At 38.9% G+C, this 21006-nt stretch overlaps 1 protein-coding gene across 6 annotated transcripts in view; it reads right to left on the reverse strand.

Annotated features, from left to right (window-relative positions):
- The window catches only part of LOC124544705 (RNA-binding protein 5-like), a 122427-nt gene that overhangs the window by 28898 nt on the left and 72523 nt on the right, over nucleotides 1–21006 (reverse strand). For all 6 annotated transcript variants that reach the window (XM_047123349.1, XM_047123346.1, XM_047123348.1 and 3 more), the window contains 2 exons: nucleotides 15911–16135; nucleotides 6910–7116 (listed from right to left, as the gene is read on the reverse strand). In XM_047123349.1, the coding sequence (XP_046979305.1) occupies nucleotides 6910–7116; nucleotides 15911–16135 (432 nt within the window). The remainder of the gene's footprint in view (nucleotides 1–6909; nucleotides 7117–15910; nucleotides 16136–21006) is intronic.

The following is a 21006-nucleotide window of genomic DNA, read 5'->3' on the forward strand; positions in this document are numbered from 1 at the left end:
GCTTGGTTTTGGCAGAAAAGAAAAGGTAAAAAAACGTTTTTTTTTTTGGGGGGTTTTCTAAGGAACCGTCCATGAACTAATGATGGCTCCATGAACATCCCGCGCCCCCCAATTCGAACCGTAGACCACATCGAACACAAAAAGAACCATCTGATTTGCTCCATTTGCCTAAGCGAGAGATATGTAATATTCGTATTTTGACCCTGTAGTGTAGGATAGTAGCACTAAGACAATCCTTCTGTTGGTTATACAAATGGTCCCTAGCCCAAGAGCTATCCCAAAGACTTGACTCCAACACTTGAGCTTACTTTTCTATCACCAACAGTACCGAAGTAGGAGCCCTGGAACAATCCCGTTTTTATGCACTGATATTAGGTAGCACATACTAACACATGTGTACCGATTAGGTATTTTTCGGTAGTACATTTTTCCACTTATGATGTTCAAAATCTGCACTCCCTTCAAAAACGTTCTAGTGAGATTCCACTATATCACATCTCTTTCACTGTCTTCATCCCTTTAGTATCACATTTTCCCCAAGCCTTTAAATCGTGGTAAACTTTTTTTTCAAAATGGTCAGTTGTGACATGTAACATTTAACTTCCCATCATTAAGCTTTTTAAAAACCTAATTCATTCTCATCTACCCTGAACTCTTAAAACTAGCACAAAGAAAACAATAAAATATTTTCATCCATTTTCCCCATGTATAAGATGCAGCTGCACAAAAAACAATTTTCACAAGGGAGAAACTAATGAAGAAAGACGCTCTAGTTTTTTGGGCAGTAAAATGTGAGAATTTGACAGTTTTGCCTAATAACCAAACACACATGGTTTGATTAAATAATTACACACCATCTAGGTCACCATCTTTAATGTATCATACTTCCTTATTGATATCCATTGGAATTTCGCTTCTGCTAGTTTATTGCTATACAGGAAAATGTCCTGCATTTTGTGACCTAAATTTTTCTTAATTCCATTGTTTAATATGGCCTAACAGTTCATACACGCTCACTTTATTTCCTATACTGACATGTGAATATTAATGTATAGAGCACCAATGTGTATAAATGTGAGTATTTATTGACATCAGCTAGATATTGAGAATTAAAAAATAAAAACAACATTTGGAGCAGAAAAATATAATTAACAAGGGAATGGTCACATTTGTCAAAACCTGTAGCGATTTTTTCAATGGACCTAATATCAGCTACAGATGCACAATGGGAGTTATCCAATAAAATTACATAAGAAACGGATACTCCTGGATTTGCTATCAACTGTTACAGCAAGTGTACAGCAAATGATTGGGGAATGTGGCTGTCTTATCATGGCATTGCTCATACAAGAAAAATCTTGCTTCATTCTTTTGTTAAAATGTGAGCTAACATTCATTTTTTGAATAAAAAATGAAAAACGTTTAATTTATGGCAAACATGTAGAAACATGCCATTCTGACCATAAATCACACTCCAAAATTTGTTCTGTACATTTAATCTCACAGCGCAGGTCATGTGGAAACTTGGAAGTCTTACTATTTGCTACTGAGATAGACAATGCACACCAACTGAACCCACAAACAGGAACACATGTGAAGATTAAGTGATGCACAAAACAGTGAACGGAAACTGAAGATAGTTGTTCCCATGAAGAATCTGGCAGTAATAGTGACATTTGCCTGACAAGAGCCTCTGAAAGAAATGTTGCAAGCTAAAATTTACTTCTCAGACGACAAAAATAAGGTGGTGTATTGGATGACAAAAGGGAGAAGAAATGTACGTATCCGCAGGCCTACTGTTGAAAAGAGATTTTGCTTTACAGGGCGGTTGTAATTAAACTTTCACTGCCTAAGCCAGTGTAGAGGAAAACTCTTTACCATATGGGTACCAAACTTTACAGGAATAATGTTAAGGCCATGCGTTGTTAGTATCATGACACGTAGTTGGATACCAGTACTGGCACAGCGACATAGGCCCGGAATCGTCAACGTGAGCAGGACTTTACTTGTAAAGCTGTTTTATCAAAACAACAGCAATAGTGTTGCTGCTCTTCGCAAGTATCAACGCTTTACAGGAATATAGAGAGATCTTCTTCCTGCACTGGGGTTGAAGAACAAGATTCAGAAGCTTGAATTAACTGCTGATTTGGGAATTGCTGCTGGGAAAGGCCAATGTCCAACAGCAGCACAAATTGTCAAGTGCTTGAAGCTTTTGTTACACGTACAGTGCATATCAATCTAATTTTTATAGACAAATGCGCACTAAAAGGATGTTTTCACTCACAGAGGAGGGACAGGGATACTAAGACACTGTCTGTCTGCCCTCACACATTTGTACAATAATGACCGTCGTCATTGTGGATGGTTCATCATTACCTGCGTGAATCAAACAGAAACTGAATTGTATGTTAAAAGATCAATGTTGAGCACAGAACAATAATTAGTACATTTTTCAAAAACTGGATAGTAATATGTTTTCCATGTGTCATACTTTTCTTCTGTTTTGTGGACACAAATCCTTTCTTCCTCAAGAGTCATGCTCCGGTCATACATAATCAGCGGCTTTCTGAAATCATGCTAAGAAATACAGATATGTCAAATTCTATCTGTAATGATTCACGTCCACTGTTAAGACAGAGAATTTCTCTGTCATTGAAAAATATTTTACAGATCATTAACTGAGAAATTTATTTTGGATAGATCATGGCAGTTTTCATTCCATCACCATGACAACATCCTTAAGCTGCAATCACAAGTATCAGTCTTCCTCTCCTTAAGTTTCAAAATTCGATTAAATATGCATGGCACTCCTCAAAATACAAGGACAATATGGTGGTCTCTTTCCTAACTCTCGTCCAGTTTTGTATGATGTGTTGAAGTCAGTCTGTGACTTGTATGACTATCAAATGCAGCCCGTAATTTATGTCAATTACGGACAAACAAATATAAGAGAGCTGTTTGAAAAGTAAGATGACTTTTCAAATTGTGCAGCCAATGTACATTCAATTATCGATCTTTTTTCTTGTCATGTTGGTACACATGCCCCAAACAGATGTTTACAGTTTCAAATGTACAGCATACTTTGTTTGTTTGTGACAGATAAGAGGGTTAGATATGTTTCAGTGTGCTCGGTGATTTTCAATTATTATAAAAATGGAGTAAAGAATTTGCAAGTGCTCTAAAATGCTTGAAATGTTGACAGTGGCATGCGGTGAGTCTGCTCTAAAAATGTTTAAAAGTGGTACAACCCCTTCCAAGATGGCCAAGAAGATGCCAATGATGAACCTCACTCTGGATGCCCCTGCACGTCAAAAACAGATGATAATGTCGAAGCGGTGAAGAAAATTGTTTTGGAAAATCGCCACATTATGATAAGAGAAGTTGCTGAGGATGTTGGCATATTTTTTCGGATGTTTTGGGCACGAGACGTGTGTTAGCGAAGTTTGTTCCAAAACGTTTCAATTTTGAACAGAAGAACCGTCGTATGGCCATCGTTCAGGAGCCCTTGAACGACGTCAATTATGATCCTGATTTGCTCAAATGGATCATAACTGGTTACGAAACAAGGGTTTACAGTTACGACATTGAAACAAAAGCCCAATCGTGCATCCCATGGAGCCAAGACGAAAAAGGCACACCAAGTTCAATCAAATGCCAAAGTTTTGCTCACTGTTTTTTCCAATCACCGTGGCATGGTGCATCATGAATTTTTGCCTCAAGGTCCCACAGTTAATAAGGAATATTACCTTGACATTATGCGCTGTTTGCAAAAAGCAATATGCAAAAAAACATCTGGAATTGTGGAAAACAATTCGTGTCTTTAGCATCACGACAATGCACCTGCTCATTTTTCGTTGCTTGTGAGAAATCTTTTGGCAAAAAACAACACGACAATCATTCCTCAGCCACCATATTCTCTGGATTTAGCCCCCTGCGACTTTTTCCTGCTCCCAAAACTGAAGAGACCTATGAAAGGATGAAGGAAATAAAAACTGCATCACTGAAAGTACTAAAGACTGTACCAAAAAGTGCTTCAAGGATTGAAAGAAGCATTGGCACATGTGTATTGTATATGAGGGCGGTTACTTTGAAGGGGACAACATGAATATTGATGAACAAATAAATATTTTTTAATAAAAATATTAAGTCATCTTACTTTTTGAACACACCTCGTATGCTGAGAGCTTTTTATCAATATTTAGTATTTTTGCAATACTTATAAGAAATAAAATTCTTGAATGTTGGAAAGCCTTATTTATTTGTGTGTATTCCCTTACCAATTTGAAGAGAACATTATGGATAAAAGAAGAAGTTGTATTTCTCTGGGAATATTAAATTATGTTTTGACTGCTTTCAAACAGTTGTTCAGCATTCGTTTCTCAAACCAAAACCAAGAAGGGCTTATCACACGGTGCATGAATGTAAGGTTGTATACCAAGCACTTCCAAGTGTAGAAACCATACAAAAAGTGTCATGATTATTTTGGAGTAAGAAATAACTTATTTTATTAATGTACAAATAATTTGGATCACACCGTTGATGAAATTCTGAAGAAGATAATGTTTAGACAACATTCCTCAACCAATTGTCCTTTATCTAAAATGTGTGGTTTTTGCAAAAGTCCTCAAAAATTCAAGAGCCTATCTGGAAACTTTATAAATGAGCTAACAGCTGAATGCCTGCTAAGCTAAGTTCTGTAAATCAATATATTTATCCATTTGTTACAAAAATTCCTGTTTGTGAACTGTGAGCACCATAAAATGTATGTTTTCAAGTGTCTCAAACGCATTTACTTACATTTCACGACTGGGCCTGTGAACTAGAAGTTCAGCATGCTTCATCAGTGGATTTTATTTGTTTTTATCTCAACCTTTGTATGATTTGTGAGTGACTAGACGAGTAATTTTGCCGCATGTATCTACATCTACTTCTACATCCATACTCCACAAGCCACCTGACGGTGTGTGGCAGAGGGTACTTTGAGTACCTCTATCGGTTCTCCCTTATATTCCAGTCTCGTATAGTTCGTGGAAAGCAAGATTGTCGGCATGCCTCTGTGTGGGCTCTAATCTCTCTGATTTTATCCTCATGGTCTCTTCACGAGATATACGTAGGAGGGAGCAATATACTGCTTGACTCGTTGGTGAAGGTATGTTCTCGAAACTTCAACAAAAGCCCGTACCGAGCTACTGAGTGTCTCTCCTGCAGAGTCTTCCACTGGAGTTTATCTATCGCCTCTGTAAGGCTTTCACAATTGTTAAATGATCCTGTGACGAAGCATGCTGCTCTCCGTTGGATCTATTCTATATCTTCTATCAACCCTATCTGGTACGGATCCCACACTGGTCAGCAATATTCAAGCAGTGGGCGAACAAGTGTACTGTAACCTACTTCCTTTGTTTTCAGATTGCATTTCCTTAGGATTCTTCCAACGAAACTCAGTCTGGCATCTGCTTTACCGACGATCAACTCTATATGATCATCCCATTTTAAATCACTCCTAATGTCTACTCTCAGATAATTTATGGAATTAACTGCTTCCAGTTGCTGCCCTGCTATATTGTAGCTAAATGGTAAAGGATCTTTATTTCTATGTGTTCACAGTACATTACACTTGTCTACATTGAGATTCAATTGTCATTCCCTGCACCATGCGTCAATTCGTTGCAGATCCTCCTATATTTCAGTGCAATTTTCCATTGTTATAACCTCTCAATATACTACAGCACCATCTGCAAAAAGCCTCAGTGAACTTCCGATGTTATCCACAAGGTCATTTATGTATATTGTGAATAGCAACGGTCCTATGACACTCCCCTGTGGCGCCCCTGAAATCACGCTTACTTCGGAAGACTACTCTCCATTGAGAATGACATGCTGCGTTCTGTTATCTAGAACTTTTCAATCCAATCATACAGTTGGTCTGATAGTCCATATGCTCTTACTTTGTTCATTAAACGACTGTGGGGAACTGTATCGAATGCCTTGAGGAAGTAAAGAAACACGGCATCTACCTGGGAACCCGTGTGTATGGCCCTCTGAGTCTCGTGGATGAATAGCGCGAGCTGGGTTTCACAAGATCGTCTTTTTCGAAACCCATGCTGATTCCTACAGAGTAGATTTCTTGTCACCTGAAAAGTCGTCATACTCTAACATAATACATGTTCCAAAATTCTACAACTGATCCACGTTAGAGATATAAGTCTATAGTTCTGTACATCGGTTCGACATCCCTTCTTGAAAACAGGGATGACCTGTGCCCTTTTCCAATCCTTTGAAATGCTACGCTTTTCTAGAGACCTACGGTACACCACTGCAAGAAGGGGGGCAAGTTCCTTCACATACTCTGTACTTAATCGATATATGATCGTACTGTTCTGGGAAATTTTTAACAATTCAGAAAAGAAAATTTTGCTTTTAAATTGAATGAATTCTTCTCTCTTAACTTTCTTTAGCTCTCATGATACACATGTACTTTCATTCATCACAAATTTATTTCTCTTAGCACCAAGTAAAGTGTCCCCTAAAGATGTGCTACCTGTTTAGACAAATAGTTTGGCTTACAAAGTTAATTTGGAGGAAAGTCATATAACAGAAACATTGACGAAAGTTTGCCTACCTGTATCACCATATCAGAGGAAATCTTACACTGTACTGGATGCGCAATTCTGCATAATTATCCCCCCCTCCCCACCACCACAGAGTGCACACTACACACTGCAGTTGAATAAAATTTTCTTTGGAGAAAAAAAAAAAAAAAAAGAGGAGATAGTATGTAATATTTAATTAGGTAGGACAGGCTGTATAACCTCAATTCTTTGTAACATTTTAAATAAAGCCAGACTCTTATTCCCTTTAAACAAAGCAATTATTATACTGAATACATTAAAATTTTAATTCATTACTTACCTGCGCTTCATAATACTGAGTGTAATATGCAACGTAAGCTGCGTGCTCTTGTGGTGAAGTAGCGTACATAGAGGCACTGTATTCAGCTAATCTGGGGATATCCTCAGGTCCATACGCCGCAAGACCTGCAGCCTGTGCCTGCCGCCTGTCTTCATGTTGTTGTGATGGCAGTTTGCAGTACGAAACAAGAGCTTTTCGACCATCCACCTACCTTACAAAAAATAATCTCTCTCAGACTGTTTGTTATAACTTACTAAATGTTATGCAAATACAAAATGACAGGTTCTATAAAATATTATAACAGAAATGAAGGTCATATATTCTCAATGCAAGATTTTAATTGGCAATCATTGGTTTTTGGAAAAATTGAACATTAAATCTAACAAAATCTTGATATATCAATAAAAGGAAAAAAAATCTCCAGCAGTTTTGCCATATTTTCATTCAGATTCCTTGGTTAGGCACAATTAAAGCCAATCGCGTATGGAGAAGATTGGGATATACATGCATGGATCCAACCTCTGAATTAACCGAAGGACATTATCTGTGGACTCATGAGATATTGCTTTTGAGGTAATACTTTGTAAAAGTCTTATAAATTCTAAAACAGAGAGAACTGACTGTTGGTTCTATTGTTATGTGACAGGTCTACTAGCTCAAGTTGGGATACACATCAGCAGTTGAACTGAGATATGCCTGAAAAACTTAGACAAAATATGATCTGATGTTTTCCCAGCATATTTCTAACTTGTAGAACTTTTAAGGTGACCACTTTTGTAAAACTGTCAGTTCTCAATAATATTGAAGTAAACATACTAGTTGCCGTATTCAGGGGGTACCTGGTGAGTGCTGCTCTGTTCAACTAAGAAGAGCAGCAGTCATCAGGAACAACTTGAAGATGGAAACAAATGTGTTCACTGAAATAGTGTGGAGAACTTATGATGTGACCTGGCGGGTACCCCAATATTCTAAAAGATAATTAAAATGTCTTGATGTGAAGTCTTGGAACATCTTTTAAATCTCCTTGTGCAGTATTTCAATTAGTGAAATGTAAACAGCCTTGTATGTTCCAGCAGGAATTACTTCGTGTCATGATCATGAAGCGAATTTTAGCAGAGGTTCAATTTTTGTTTGAAATCACAAATCTCTTCCACTATACCAGTGATCAAATATATTTCTTGCTGCACTGAGAGGTTTAAAGAATTCTAACAATAAATGTTATCTAAAGTGAGGTGAAACAATCCACTGAGAGTTCACTGGGGGTACTTGTTTTCTTTTTTCCCTCATCTCTTGGTATGTTGCAATCTCACCAGCAGACAAGTGCTTCTGGTCATCTATGCAGCTGCTGCCCTAATGACATTCCAAAAAGTAATTTCCTTCCCTCCCAACCCAACCCAAAAGACTGTGGTCAAAATTTAAGCCCTTTGTGTAATTACCAAATGATACGAAAAGGTAAACTAGCTCCCACTTCTGACTGAATTATGTGGCTTCTCAAATTGTCAGCTTTTTGGACAACTGCATATACATCAGCATACAGAATGTTCCTCCTAAGAGTTACCACAGGTATTTACTCTGCAATGTGTAAATGGAGTCGGGCCAAATAATTATAGCTCATCATGTCTTTCTTGCAATGCTCAGTGTTGACAGAAAGTGTCAGTTTCTTTCCCACTGCAAGCTAGACAATTTTTAAAGTGGAATTTTACATGCCCAATTGATAGAGTGGACCCAAATTAGTCTTACACGATATCTGTTTTATCATGACAGTATTAATAGGGACAGTAAAACAAGTAGAATAACCAACAATCCAGCAGCAACCGAGCAGCACTGCTGCATAGGTAGCAGTCAGCAACAGGCCATGGTGGTACTGCCACTGCTAAGAACGGGTTATTGTCTGTGTTTTATTGTTCCTGCAAATATATATATATCAATAAAAAAAATATCACAATAGACTAATTTTGGACCACTCTATCAAATGCTCACATACAATCTCTCTGCTTGTGTCAGGAAACAAACCAACATTTTGTCAACATTGGGTGTCACATGAAAGACCTGATTAACCATTTTTGTTTGGGTTGACTCCAGCTACACGTTGCAAAAACAAAACTGCAAATATCTAATGGAACATCACAGAAGACGTGCCTGGTGACTCTTAAGAGAGACACCTTGTACACACACTTGCATGAATATTAAGAGCTCAGATGGTAGTAAGCCCACACTAAGCAAAGAAGGCAAGGCTGCAAAGAAGGCAAGGCTGAAAAGCAGAAGACCTGCATAGGGTAAACGGAGAAGAGGGAGTAAATGAAGATAACATGGGAGATACAATGCTGTGAGAAGAATTTGATGACTGGAATTTGTAAATCAAAACAAGGCCTCAGGAGTAGATCACATTCCCTCAGAATTACTGTCTGGAGAACCAGCCATCACAAAACTGCTTGCCTGGTATGCAACATATTTCCTTTCTGAGTGCTGAAAGATGTGAATACACTAGTGAACAGCCATTTTGCATCTGGGATGTGATACATCAACTAGTATGTATTTTGTTGTGTAGAATCCGAAAGACCTTTCAAAATGATCTAGCATGTACCATTTTTGAGTTTTTAAAGGTTTCTTATTTTTCGTATTCAATATTTCGCTTTTTGCTGTTCTTCTGTTTTGATATTTAATTGTTTGTGTTTGATTTGCAGAGGAGAGCTGGGAGATTTACAAATCGTCAATAATGGATGGTGTGGTAATCCAGTGGTGTGAAAGAGATCTTTAGTGAGCGTTTCCTGTGTTTAAAACTTACAATAAGGAAACTGGTAACTAGTAAATCTCGTTGCTGTCCAAACCACCCCGACAACTTTTGTTATATGTGTGGGAGCTTCACTTCAAAAGCCCAAAGAAAACCAAACACTGATTTGGTTAAGAAGGCATATAAATTGTGTTTTCATTGTCCTGTTGGTGATCCAGATAAAATTTTTGCACTTCATATAACTGGTTGAAAGGAAAATGCCGAGCCATGCCATTCACTGTTCCGATGGTGTGGTGTGAGCCTAACGACCATTATTCAGACTGTTACTTCTGTCTTACAAATATTTTGGGACATTCTAGCAAAACTAGACATAAAATAAAGCATCCAAATGTATCTTCAATGCATTTGCCTGCGCCCCATGATGAGGGGTTGCCTGTTCCTGTCTGTAACTTGAAAGCCACAGAACCAGACACCATGTCAAGTGAATCAGAAAGTATTGAACACACAGAAGAGTACTGCCCTCAATGTCATGACACTTCGCCTCAGCTCTTTAATCAACTATTTGGTTCACGATCTAAAACTTTCGAAACAGCAAGCTGAACTCTTGGGGTCGAGACTGCAACAATGGAACCTTCTAGCTCCAGGGACAAAAATTTCCCGTTTCACTTCAAGAGGTGCTTCCTTCATTCAATATTTCGATTTGCAGAATTTAATGTGTGTATGTAGAGATGTCAATGGTCTCCTGAAGCAGCTTGGTGTACAATGTAATACACAAGAGAGGTGACTAATTTATGACTCCAGTAAAACCAGTACTACTGCATAATGGCAATGCATTTCCATCGGAACCTTTGGCTTATGCAGTAGACATGAAACAAAACTTATGAAACCGTGGCTTTGCTGCTAGAGGCGATCAAATATAAGGATCGTGCATGGCAGCTTTGCTGTCATTTGAAAGTTGTTGCACTCCTTACAGGTTTACAAGCTGGATTCATGAAGTACTGCTGCTTTTTGTGCCTTTGGGACAGCTGTGACACCAAGAACCACTGTACAGTCAAGGAATGGCCTATAAGGAAGTCATATTTTCCTGGAAATGTAAATGTGAACATTACCCCATTGGTTGAGCCTGATAAAATCATTTTGCATCCCCTTCATATCAAGTTGGGCCTTATCAAGAACTTTGTAAAAGCTCTGGATTAAGAAGGTGAGGCTTTCAATCACTTAAAAGAAAAGTTTCCCAAATTAAGTGAGGCAAAGCTGAAAGAGGGTATATTTGTTGGACCACAAATAAGAAAATTTCTGAAAGATCCAACCTTTGATACAAAACTCACAGATATCCAGTTAGCTGCTTGGTCTTCTTTTGAAGAAATTTTGAAAGGCTTTTTGGGTAACAGAAAAGACAAAAATGTGTGAATGATCTGCTGGACAACTATAAGAACATGGGGTGCAGAGCGTCGCTTAAAATTCACTTTTTACATTCTCACCTTGATTTCTTCCTGGAAAATTTGGGAGCCGTAAGTGAGGAGCATGGTGAATGCTTTCACCAAGACATCTTTACCATGGAACACCATTACCAAGGCCATTGGAACCCTTCAATGACAGGTGACTACTGCTGGGGTTTTGTAAGGGAGAGTGATGAAATGGCACAAAAGAAGAGCTCGATCGTCACATTTTTCAAAAACCAAAGATGATTAAAGGTGAAAATATATTCTGGACCTTTTATTGGCATCATGCCCATATACACATACAAAATAGTATTGATTTCAAACGTTCTGAATGTGTATTTTTGTTTGAATTAATAGTGTCAATTTTCGCTATTACCATTTTTTATTCTGCTGTGTATCTAGGAAATGTGACGTCACAGAGAAAAATTGATTTCAGGAAGTAAATCCACCCATTTACAAACCAGATGCAGAAAAAGGTTTAAATTTCTTAACTAGTGATATTATTAACCATCAGTTTAAAAAGTCATGGTTGCAAAACACTTAAATGAATTATTTACAATACAATGGATAAGCTGGTAGAAGCTGACCTTGAGGAAGATCAGTTTGGATTCCAGAGAGATATAAGAACACGGGAGGCAATAATGACCCTAAGATTTATCTTAGAAGATATGTTAAAGGAAGGCAAATCTATGTCTGTAGCATTTGTAGAGTTAGAGAAAGCTTTTGACAATGTTACAAATACACACTACGACATTCTGAAGATAGTAAGGGATGAAATGAGCAAAACGTTGTCTACAACCATAGGAATCAGACTACAGTTATAAAAGTAAAGGGGCAAAAAAAGTAGGCGGTGGTTGAGAAGGGAGTGAGACATGGCTGTAGCTTCTTCATGACGTTATTCAATCAATACACTGAAAAATCAGAAAAGGAAGCCTATGACAAATTTGGAAAGGGAATCACAGTCCAGGTAGAAGATATAAAATCTTTAAGGTTTCTTGATGACATTGTAATTCCGCCAGAGACAACAAAGGATTTGCAAGAGCAGTTGATTGGAATGGGTAGTATTTTGAGTAGAGGTTGTAAGATGAATATCAGCAGAAATAAAACAAGGTTAATGGAATGCATTGAAATTACATCAGCTGATGTTTAAGGAATTACTACTGTGAAATGGGGCATTAAAACTATACGAGTTTCCCTTTTTAGGTAACAAAATAATTGACGATAGCCAAAATATAGAGGATATAATATGCAGACTGGCTAAAGGAAGGAAGGAATTTCTGAAAACAATCAATTTGTTAACACTGAATATAAACTTAGGTGTTTTATGAATGTGATGTGAAATTTGGATGATAAACAGTTCAGACAAGAACACGAAAGAAGCTTCTGAAATATGGCGCTACTGAAGAATGCTCAAGATTAGATGGGTAGAGCAAATAACTAATGAGGTAGCACCGAATCAAAGTGGGAAGAAAAGAAATTTATGGAACAGTTTAACTGAAATACAGGATCGTGTAATGGGACACACCTTGAGGCATTAAGGAATGGACAATATGGTAACCGAAGGAAGTATGGAGAGGGCAGGGAGGGGGGGAGAGTTGTTAAGGGAGACCAAGGCTAACTTGGCGATCAGACTCAAATGGAAGTAGGTTGCAGCAGTTATACTGAGATGAAGAGTCTTGCTCAGGATAGACTATTGTGGATAGCTGCATCAAACCCCTGTTTGACCAAAGACCACAATACACCGCTAATTCAGAACATAAATCTTATGCAAGACAATTAATACCGTGACCATACTGATGAGCACATGATAAAGCTGGACAGTTTAGCTGACATTCTGATAAGGCAAATGACTTCTCTAGTGGTGTCCAGCTACAATCTTGCTTTTCCTCCTCAGCACTCTGCCCATTCCCCTCAGTGTTCAGAGTGTTGGGCAAGGACATAGCAGAAATGCACAAGCCACACAGCACTAAGTATTGCTATCCACCTACCCTTCCTAGTTAAAGTTATCTCATTTAACAGCAAATATTTTCACTTATGACATGCCTAAGGACAATAAGAGAATCATAAGGACAATAAGAGAATCAATTACATGCATATCAATGGCATACTATTAGAATATTAAAAGACGCTGAAAGAGAAAGAAAAACCATGTAGAAACCCACAACATAAGCGACAATAAAATACATAATGTAACAGTATAGTAAGGAGGGGGAAAAGGTACAGCATTCAACAAGAGGTAGAAAGCACAAATTCCTTTTTCTATACCTCTCATTTGTTCACTGAACATTAAGCAGCAGCATTCTGCTTTGTATGACTTAATTTTTATCTGCTGCCATTCACTTTATGATCATTACTTTTCAATAGTGTATCCAAAGTATATCTATTTATGTTGAAGTATATCTAAAAACAAAGATGAGACTTACCAAACAAAAGTGCTGGCAGGTCGATAGACACACAAACAAACACAAACATACACACAAAATTCAAGCTTTCGCAACAAACGGTTGCTTCATCAGGAAAGAGGGAAGGAGAGGGAAAGACGAACGGATGTGGGTTTTAAGGGAAAGGGTAAGGAGTCATTCCAATCCCGGGAGCGGTAAGACTTACCTTAGGGGGAAAAAAGGACAGGTATACACTCGCACACACACGCATATCCATCCGCACATACACAGACACAAGCAGACATTTTATGTTGAAGCTATTTTAACTTAAGCTGTAAAATACTTCTGGTATTCACCATACAAACAGCTTAAAACAACCTCACAAATACATGCTAACAAAGAATTTTAACACACACAGATTGATAAATTTACGAATATGCCAGTAACAACCAGTAGATCCCTTCCTATGAGACAACTGCTGCTTGGAGATAACAATGGGGAGAATTTCACAACATGGCTCCTTTGTTTGATAACCATTACGGAACCAGTACAATTCTCAGTCTAATCTATTGAAGGTCAGATATATTCTGTCGCTGAACAGTGTGGTATGTTTAGACGTTAAAGGAGAGTGGATAAATATTAGCACATCCCTGAAAAGAATACACAGTAATTCTAACTTTCTGACAATTTCCAAATAAAATGTGTCACAATAATAACAAACTGACTGGACACAAGTGTGTGTTACCACGAACAGTTTCTACTACTCCTTACAACTTATAATAAAATTTATAGCACAATGTACATGGATCTCAAAAACATGGGAGCAGATCACTCTCCAGTTTATGACATAGTACTGCCCTCACACCATTAATGTCAGCTGTGAACATATCCATTTGCTTAACACAATGAAATGGTGACCTATAAATCTCTTTATGTCACAGATATTGTTGTTTGGATGACATGCACATTGTTCTACAACACTGAAATCAGATTCAGTATGTAGTACACTGAGTGGTTGTTGTGAACATATGTTAATGATTTATGCTGAACTGCTTGGTCAGGTGTGCCGCTGAAGGACCAGTGTCGAGAAATCAGACATGACAACCTAGGTGCACATTATTGGGCTGGACCAACCACACTATGTCTCTTGGCATACTACTGCTTTTTAGCAGTACATGAAATGTCAATAAATGTGGCCAAGACCCAAATAAAAAAGTGGATCAATAAGGAGTATATAAATTAGCCAATGCTAATAATGCAACGGTATTGCCTCACAGTTAAAATCCTGAAATATCATTTTCTCAATAGCATCTTTCTACACACTTGTTTTTAATACATTTTGCCTATCTAAGTAACATATAAAATAATATGTACCACTTATTCTACACATGATCAATTCCTAAACTGATCCCCACCCCCACCAGCCAGTTAATTTTAGGAAACATTGCTAATCTTGCATTGTAACAATTTACTTCTTTTTCAGCTCGAGCACCAACAAATATTCACAATCACGCTAAGAAGCAACAAATCCAACTTTTGAATCTATCAATTACCAATTACATGAATTAGTTAAAGGCAGACTGGACACAAATAAACCCAATTGACTATTAACACTGTAAAATCGCAAAGACATCCATGAAGTACATTAACATAACTGGGTTTCAAGGTTTGTATAGTAAAGGGCTGCTTTCAATACAGTACCATTATTATGTGGCCCAATTTGCAAAGACTTCAACTCTCTCCCTCCTCCCCCCCCCCCCCCCTCTTAATCACTATTTGTAAATAAGCTATGCTGTATGAATAAATCACGTACTTGTGACGATGTAAATAGCATACTGAAAGTTTAATTGTGAGGTGGGCTGGGATGTGAATCAAGACATCTGCCTTTCATGAACAATACTCCTTCAACTTTTCAATCTGGTTACACTTGACAGAGCAACACACTGTTTCAGTCAACCGAAACCTGTCTCTTTTCAAATCATACACCACCCTAGCATACAGTTTCACTGTATCACAAATGTTTAAAAGTTCAACTAAAAAATGAACTTTAATTTTTATTTTTTATGCATAATATGGGAGAATACTGTCTACACACTTGATGCAAGGAGGAAAAAATAGACATGGTATTCAGATTAGAAAAAAAGATTCTCATAAATAAAAGCAAATGATAATTTGAACAGAGTATTTAATCACCATCAGGATCACAGTATAAAATGTTGGTGTTACTGGTCACCTTTAATGAGATCATGCTTAATGAATAGACATATGATCGTAATGGAAGACATAATCTGACCCAAAGGTGGTATTCTAAAAGCCAGACATCATTAACACAAACAATTTACGCTGTGATCCTCAGAATGAAAAAAACAGTTAAAATAAAAAGTGTTCATGGGTTTTCCAACACGTCTTTTTGGATAGAAAATTATGTCTAATTACACAGTACATACCGTAAGTCGACCTTGTAAAGCACCATGAAGTTGCACAGAATCAAGGACAGAGTTCAGCTCAATGTAGCATACACCTCTTGATGTGTTGGTTAATGGATCACGCCCCATTCGGATACTCCGAATTGCTGTTGAGGACAGACCTTTGATGGCACCAAGAACTGCTTCTTCAGTTGACAAAACATCAAGATTTCGTAACAACACTGTGTTTGTCGGATGTGGGCTCACCTATAAAATTTGACATCCATCTTTGTAACAACAATTTTTTGAAGTCATGATACATATTACCTGAAAATTCATTTCATAAAAGAATTTATACTTACTGGCTGTTAACAATTGGTTTCTGTAGTTAATAACTTTACTCAGCAGCTACCAACTCAAAGAGAACTGTCAGCCCAAACAGACTGCTAAAAATGTGTCATATCAAAAACCCATTGTCAATTACACTTAGAAAAATTTCACAAGTGTGTTCTGAACACAATACTGTTTTACCAGGAATCACTGTATTGGATTGCTGTCTACTGAACTTTTTCACCAGCCATGTTGTAAATGATGCTACAGTTTGACATGAAACTTGAAGTTCAGATACCTACGAAACCAGATATAAATATTGGTGCCTTGTCTTCTACATGCACGAGTGGTACTTGGTGTTATTAATTTCACAGGTCTGAAGATTATGTGACTGGAACATTGAAACTGGTTGCCTAATAAAACAACATCAAAACAACAGCTGTTGGTGCAGTATTATTACATTTCATTTTAAAAATGGATTGAAAACAGTCTCAACCACAATAACACATTTATTTACAACTGTTACCTGTTTTGGTCGGAATGCAAACTTCTTCAGACCATTTCTACCATGATGGTATGCAGCAGCAGTGAACAGAGCAGGCATTACACTGCTGTGTTTGTTGATGTTTGTGCAGTCATAACACCTACTCCGTTCACTGCCACTGTCTACCCTCAAGGTACAAATGGTCTGAAGATGGTAACATTCTGACAGAAACTGCATTTTTAAAGTAGTTTTAGCCAGACTGCTGTTTCTCCACGAGAAATGTTCTCAAAAGTTACACATAAAGTATTGCCAGAGGAAAAAGGCATGTTATTTGTGATTAAAAGACCCTTCTAGCAACAGATGATGAAACTTTCCACATTTGAAACATAATTCAATGATCAATATCTTAGTAACTACATAAAAATAAGACTGAAAGCTGAAGATGTAATGCCCTTACAACAATGGAAAGTATAGGAACAATATTAACAATGACAGAGAGAGGACCATGCAGCTCATCATTCCAAGATTTTTATTATTGTGGCACAACCCCCCCCCCCCCCCCCCCCCCCAGAACAGCACCTTTCAATCGCACAGGTGGCAAGTGCCCTTTACTGTCCTCTCCTGCCTTGTATCTTCCAGCCTTCTCTGTTGCTGTTACAATATTACATGAGGATGGGCCCTAATCTTTCTAATTGTTCTGTTCTAGGATTGTTGGTAATTTTTTACAGTTTATTATTTCCTCAGGACACATTCTGTTGTGCTTTGGGTCAACTCCTTCCTTTGATAAAATACGAGAAGGAACACTTACAGCAACGTAGGGGAAGAAAGATTGCTACTTACCCTAAAGAAGTTGCAGACAGGCATAATTAAAAGACACTTACACAAAGCTTTCAGCCACAGCCTTTATCAGCAAAATAGAAACGCATCACTGCTCATACACAAAAGCAAGCACACACAAGATCTTGCACCCACAGCCTTCATCACCAAAATAGAAATGCATCACCAATCACACACAAAAGCAAGCACACCTCACGTACACATGACCACCAACTCTGGAAACTTGGGAAGGAATGCAATACTCGCGTGGGATGGAGGCAGCAATCTGGAGGGGTCGGGGAAGGGTTAATAGTGCATAGGTCGAGGCGGGGGAGAGGGGGGAGAATACTGTCTAGTGGAGTGTGTAGGAACTAGAATGCCAATAGGCACAGTGCCAGGAGGTCATGGGGCAGGGAGGTGGGAAAAAGAGGAGCGAAAAAGGAGAGGAGCGAAAAAGGAGAGGAGCAGGGAAAGATGGGCACGTGCATTGGCAGAGAATGGCAAACAAAGAGGGTAGAAGATATGAATGGGGAGAAGATGATAGGACAGAGGCAGTGGAAACTATTGGGTGACAGGTGTGGGTACAGTATGTTGTCAGGACAACTCCAATATACACAGTTCAGAAAAGCTGGTGGTGGTGGGGAGGGGAGGATCCAGATGGCTCGATTTCAGTGGCTGCTTCACTATTCGAACCATACGAATCCTCCCCCTCCACCATCACCTTTTCTGAACTGCGCAGATGGGAGTTATCCTTACAACACATTTCCTGCTCCCATAATTATCCCGTACTCAACCTACATTAACATACTGTCCCCACACAATCCACCAACAGTTTCCACCTCCTCTGTCCTATCAGCTGCTCCCAGTGCTCGTCTCCCATGCTCTTTGTTTCTCTGCAAACGCACCTGCCTATCTTCCCCACTCCTCTCTTTTTTCGCTCCTTTTTTCCCCACTTCCCTGCCCCACAACCTCCTGACACTGTGCCTGTTCGCATTCTAGTACTTGATAACTCTGCCTGACAGCATTGCTCTGCCCCCCCCCCCCACCCTCTTGTAAATTACTATCCCTTCCCTTTCCCCGCCCCCTCCAGACTGCTGCTTCCATCCCACGTGATTCATGTGCGCATGAGATGTGCTTGCTTGTGTGTATGAATGGCGTATGTTTCTCATTTGCTGCACTTATGCAAAGCTTTTGGCCACAGCCTAAGTGTCTTATTGTGCCTGTCTGCAGCTTAACATATCTTCTTTATGGTAAGTAGCAATCTAACCTTTCCCACATTGGTTATATTCCAATCAGAGTTTCCATTCTCTAATTTTCCAGAAGGAAAACTTAAGTAGAAAAGGATTTCTGAAATAACAATATGACCAACTTTAAAACAACATTTAATATTAAATTAAGTAGACATGGTCCCCCAAACCTTAGCTTTAAGAACAAAGAAGGAACATAGCATATGGTGACATGGAAACTGTCAGGTCTTGGCCAAGTACCGGATGATCAAAAAGTCAATATAAATTTGAAAACTTAATACACCACGGAATAATGTAGATAGAGAGGTAAAAATTGACACACATGCTTGGAATGACATGGAGTCTTATTAGGGGGGGGGGGGGGGGGGGAATCACAAAAAGTCCGACAGATGGCGCTGGACAGCAAAACGTCAGAGACAATTATGTATAAAAGGAGCTGTAATGAGAGAGAGAATCAGATGCGCCAGCAGTCGCAGCATGTTGACGTTACCTGAAAAGGCGCTTTTAGTGAAGCTGTATAATCAGAATGGGGAAAGTGATAGTTCAGCGTTACAATCCTATCGCCATAGGAAGGGGATTCGAACGGGTAAAGGTCTGTTGACAAATGCAGCTGTGGCAAGAATGATTTCGAAGTTTGAAGCCACGGGTTGTTTAGACGATAGACCACATAGTGGCCGACCGAGCACAAGGCGTAATGCTGCTGAGACAGTTCAGGAAGAAATGGAGACTGTAGCGGGTTCATCTACGCACGGGCAAGTCAGCGCTTGTGCAGTCGCACGGGCATTCCATACACTACTGTTTGGTTGGCACTGAGGCATACCCTCCGATGCTATCCGTACAAAATCCATCGGCATCATGAACTATTACCTGGCGATTTAGTGAAGCGGAGGGCATTTGCGGTGTGGGCGCTTCAAAAGATGGCGGAAGATGACGATTGGTTGAGTAACGTGTTGTGGACCAACGAAACTCATTTCACGCTCCGAGGGTCTGTCAACGCGCACAACTGCAGAAAATGGGCTCCCGAAAATCCTAGAACTGTCGTGGCAACTCCATTGCACGACGAGAAAGTCACGGTATGGGTTGGATTTACCACATCTACCACTATCAGGCCTTTTTTCTTTGAGGAAATGCGTGATTCTGGTTCTGTAACTGCTACCGAGACGGGTGAGAGGTACCAGTACGCCGATATGTTACAGAATCACATCATCCCCAGCCTGGCTGATAAACACCTGCTGGAACGTACGATGTTTATGCAGGATGGCGCTCCATCCCATATTGCTAGACGCGTGAAAGATCTCTTGTGCGCGTCGTTTGGTGATGATCGTGTGCTCAGCCGCCACTTTCGTCATGCTTGGCCTCCGAGGTCCCCAGACCTCAGTCCGTGCGAATATTGGCTTTGGGGTTACCTGATGTCGCAAGTGTATCGTGATCAACTGACATCTCTAGGGATGCTGAAAGACAACATCTGACGCCAATGCCTTACCATAACTCCGGATTTGCTTTACAGTGCTGTTCACAACATTATTCCTCGACTACAGTTATTGTTGAGGAATGATGGTGGACATATTGAGCATTTCCTGTAAAGAACATCATCTTTGCTTTGTCTTAATTTCTCATGCTAATTATTGCTACTCTGATCAGATGAAGCGCCATCTGTCCGACATTTTTTGAACTTTTGTATTTTTTTGGTTCTAATAAAACCCCATGTCATTCCAAGCATGTGTGTCGATTTGTACTTCTCTATCTACATTATTCCATGATTTATTCAGTTTTCAAATTTATACTGACTTTTTGATGACTTGGTACTATGAAGAGCTCATAAACTGAGAAGTGCCATCTGTGACAATCAATTAAAATTGAAAAGAACAAACTGCAGAAGAGGTCGGGATAGGATATTCACAAATATCCTGGTGAAGCTGGGATCATTGCAGAACTCTAAGTATGCTAATGAGAATAAAATCATCGGAATGACACATATTACACATAAAATTTGGGAAGACGAGCAGCTTCCAGAAGTATGGATGTTAGCACTACATGCAAAAAAGTAGCCGAGAAGCTGGAACATGGGAAACACAGAAGAATATCGTTAATGCCAGTGACCTATACAACATTCTCATAAGAAGTACTGAACAGAGATGAGAAGCGACTACTTTCACAAATTTGTGAATAAGGAGGAAGCTTCAGAACTGGAAGATCACGTGCAGAACAAATACCTAATCTGAAACTGGTAACTGCATATCAAACATAGAGAAGTAAGAATT

This window comes from Schistocerca americana, chromosome 8 (genome assembly GCF_021461395.2).
Source record: "Schistocerca americana isolate TAMUIC-IGC-003095 chromosome 8, iqSchAmer2.1, whole genome shotgun sequence".
NCBI classification, from domain to species: Eukaryota; Metazoa; Arthropoda; class Insecta; order Orthoptera; family Acrididae; genus Schistocerca; species Schistocerca americana.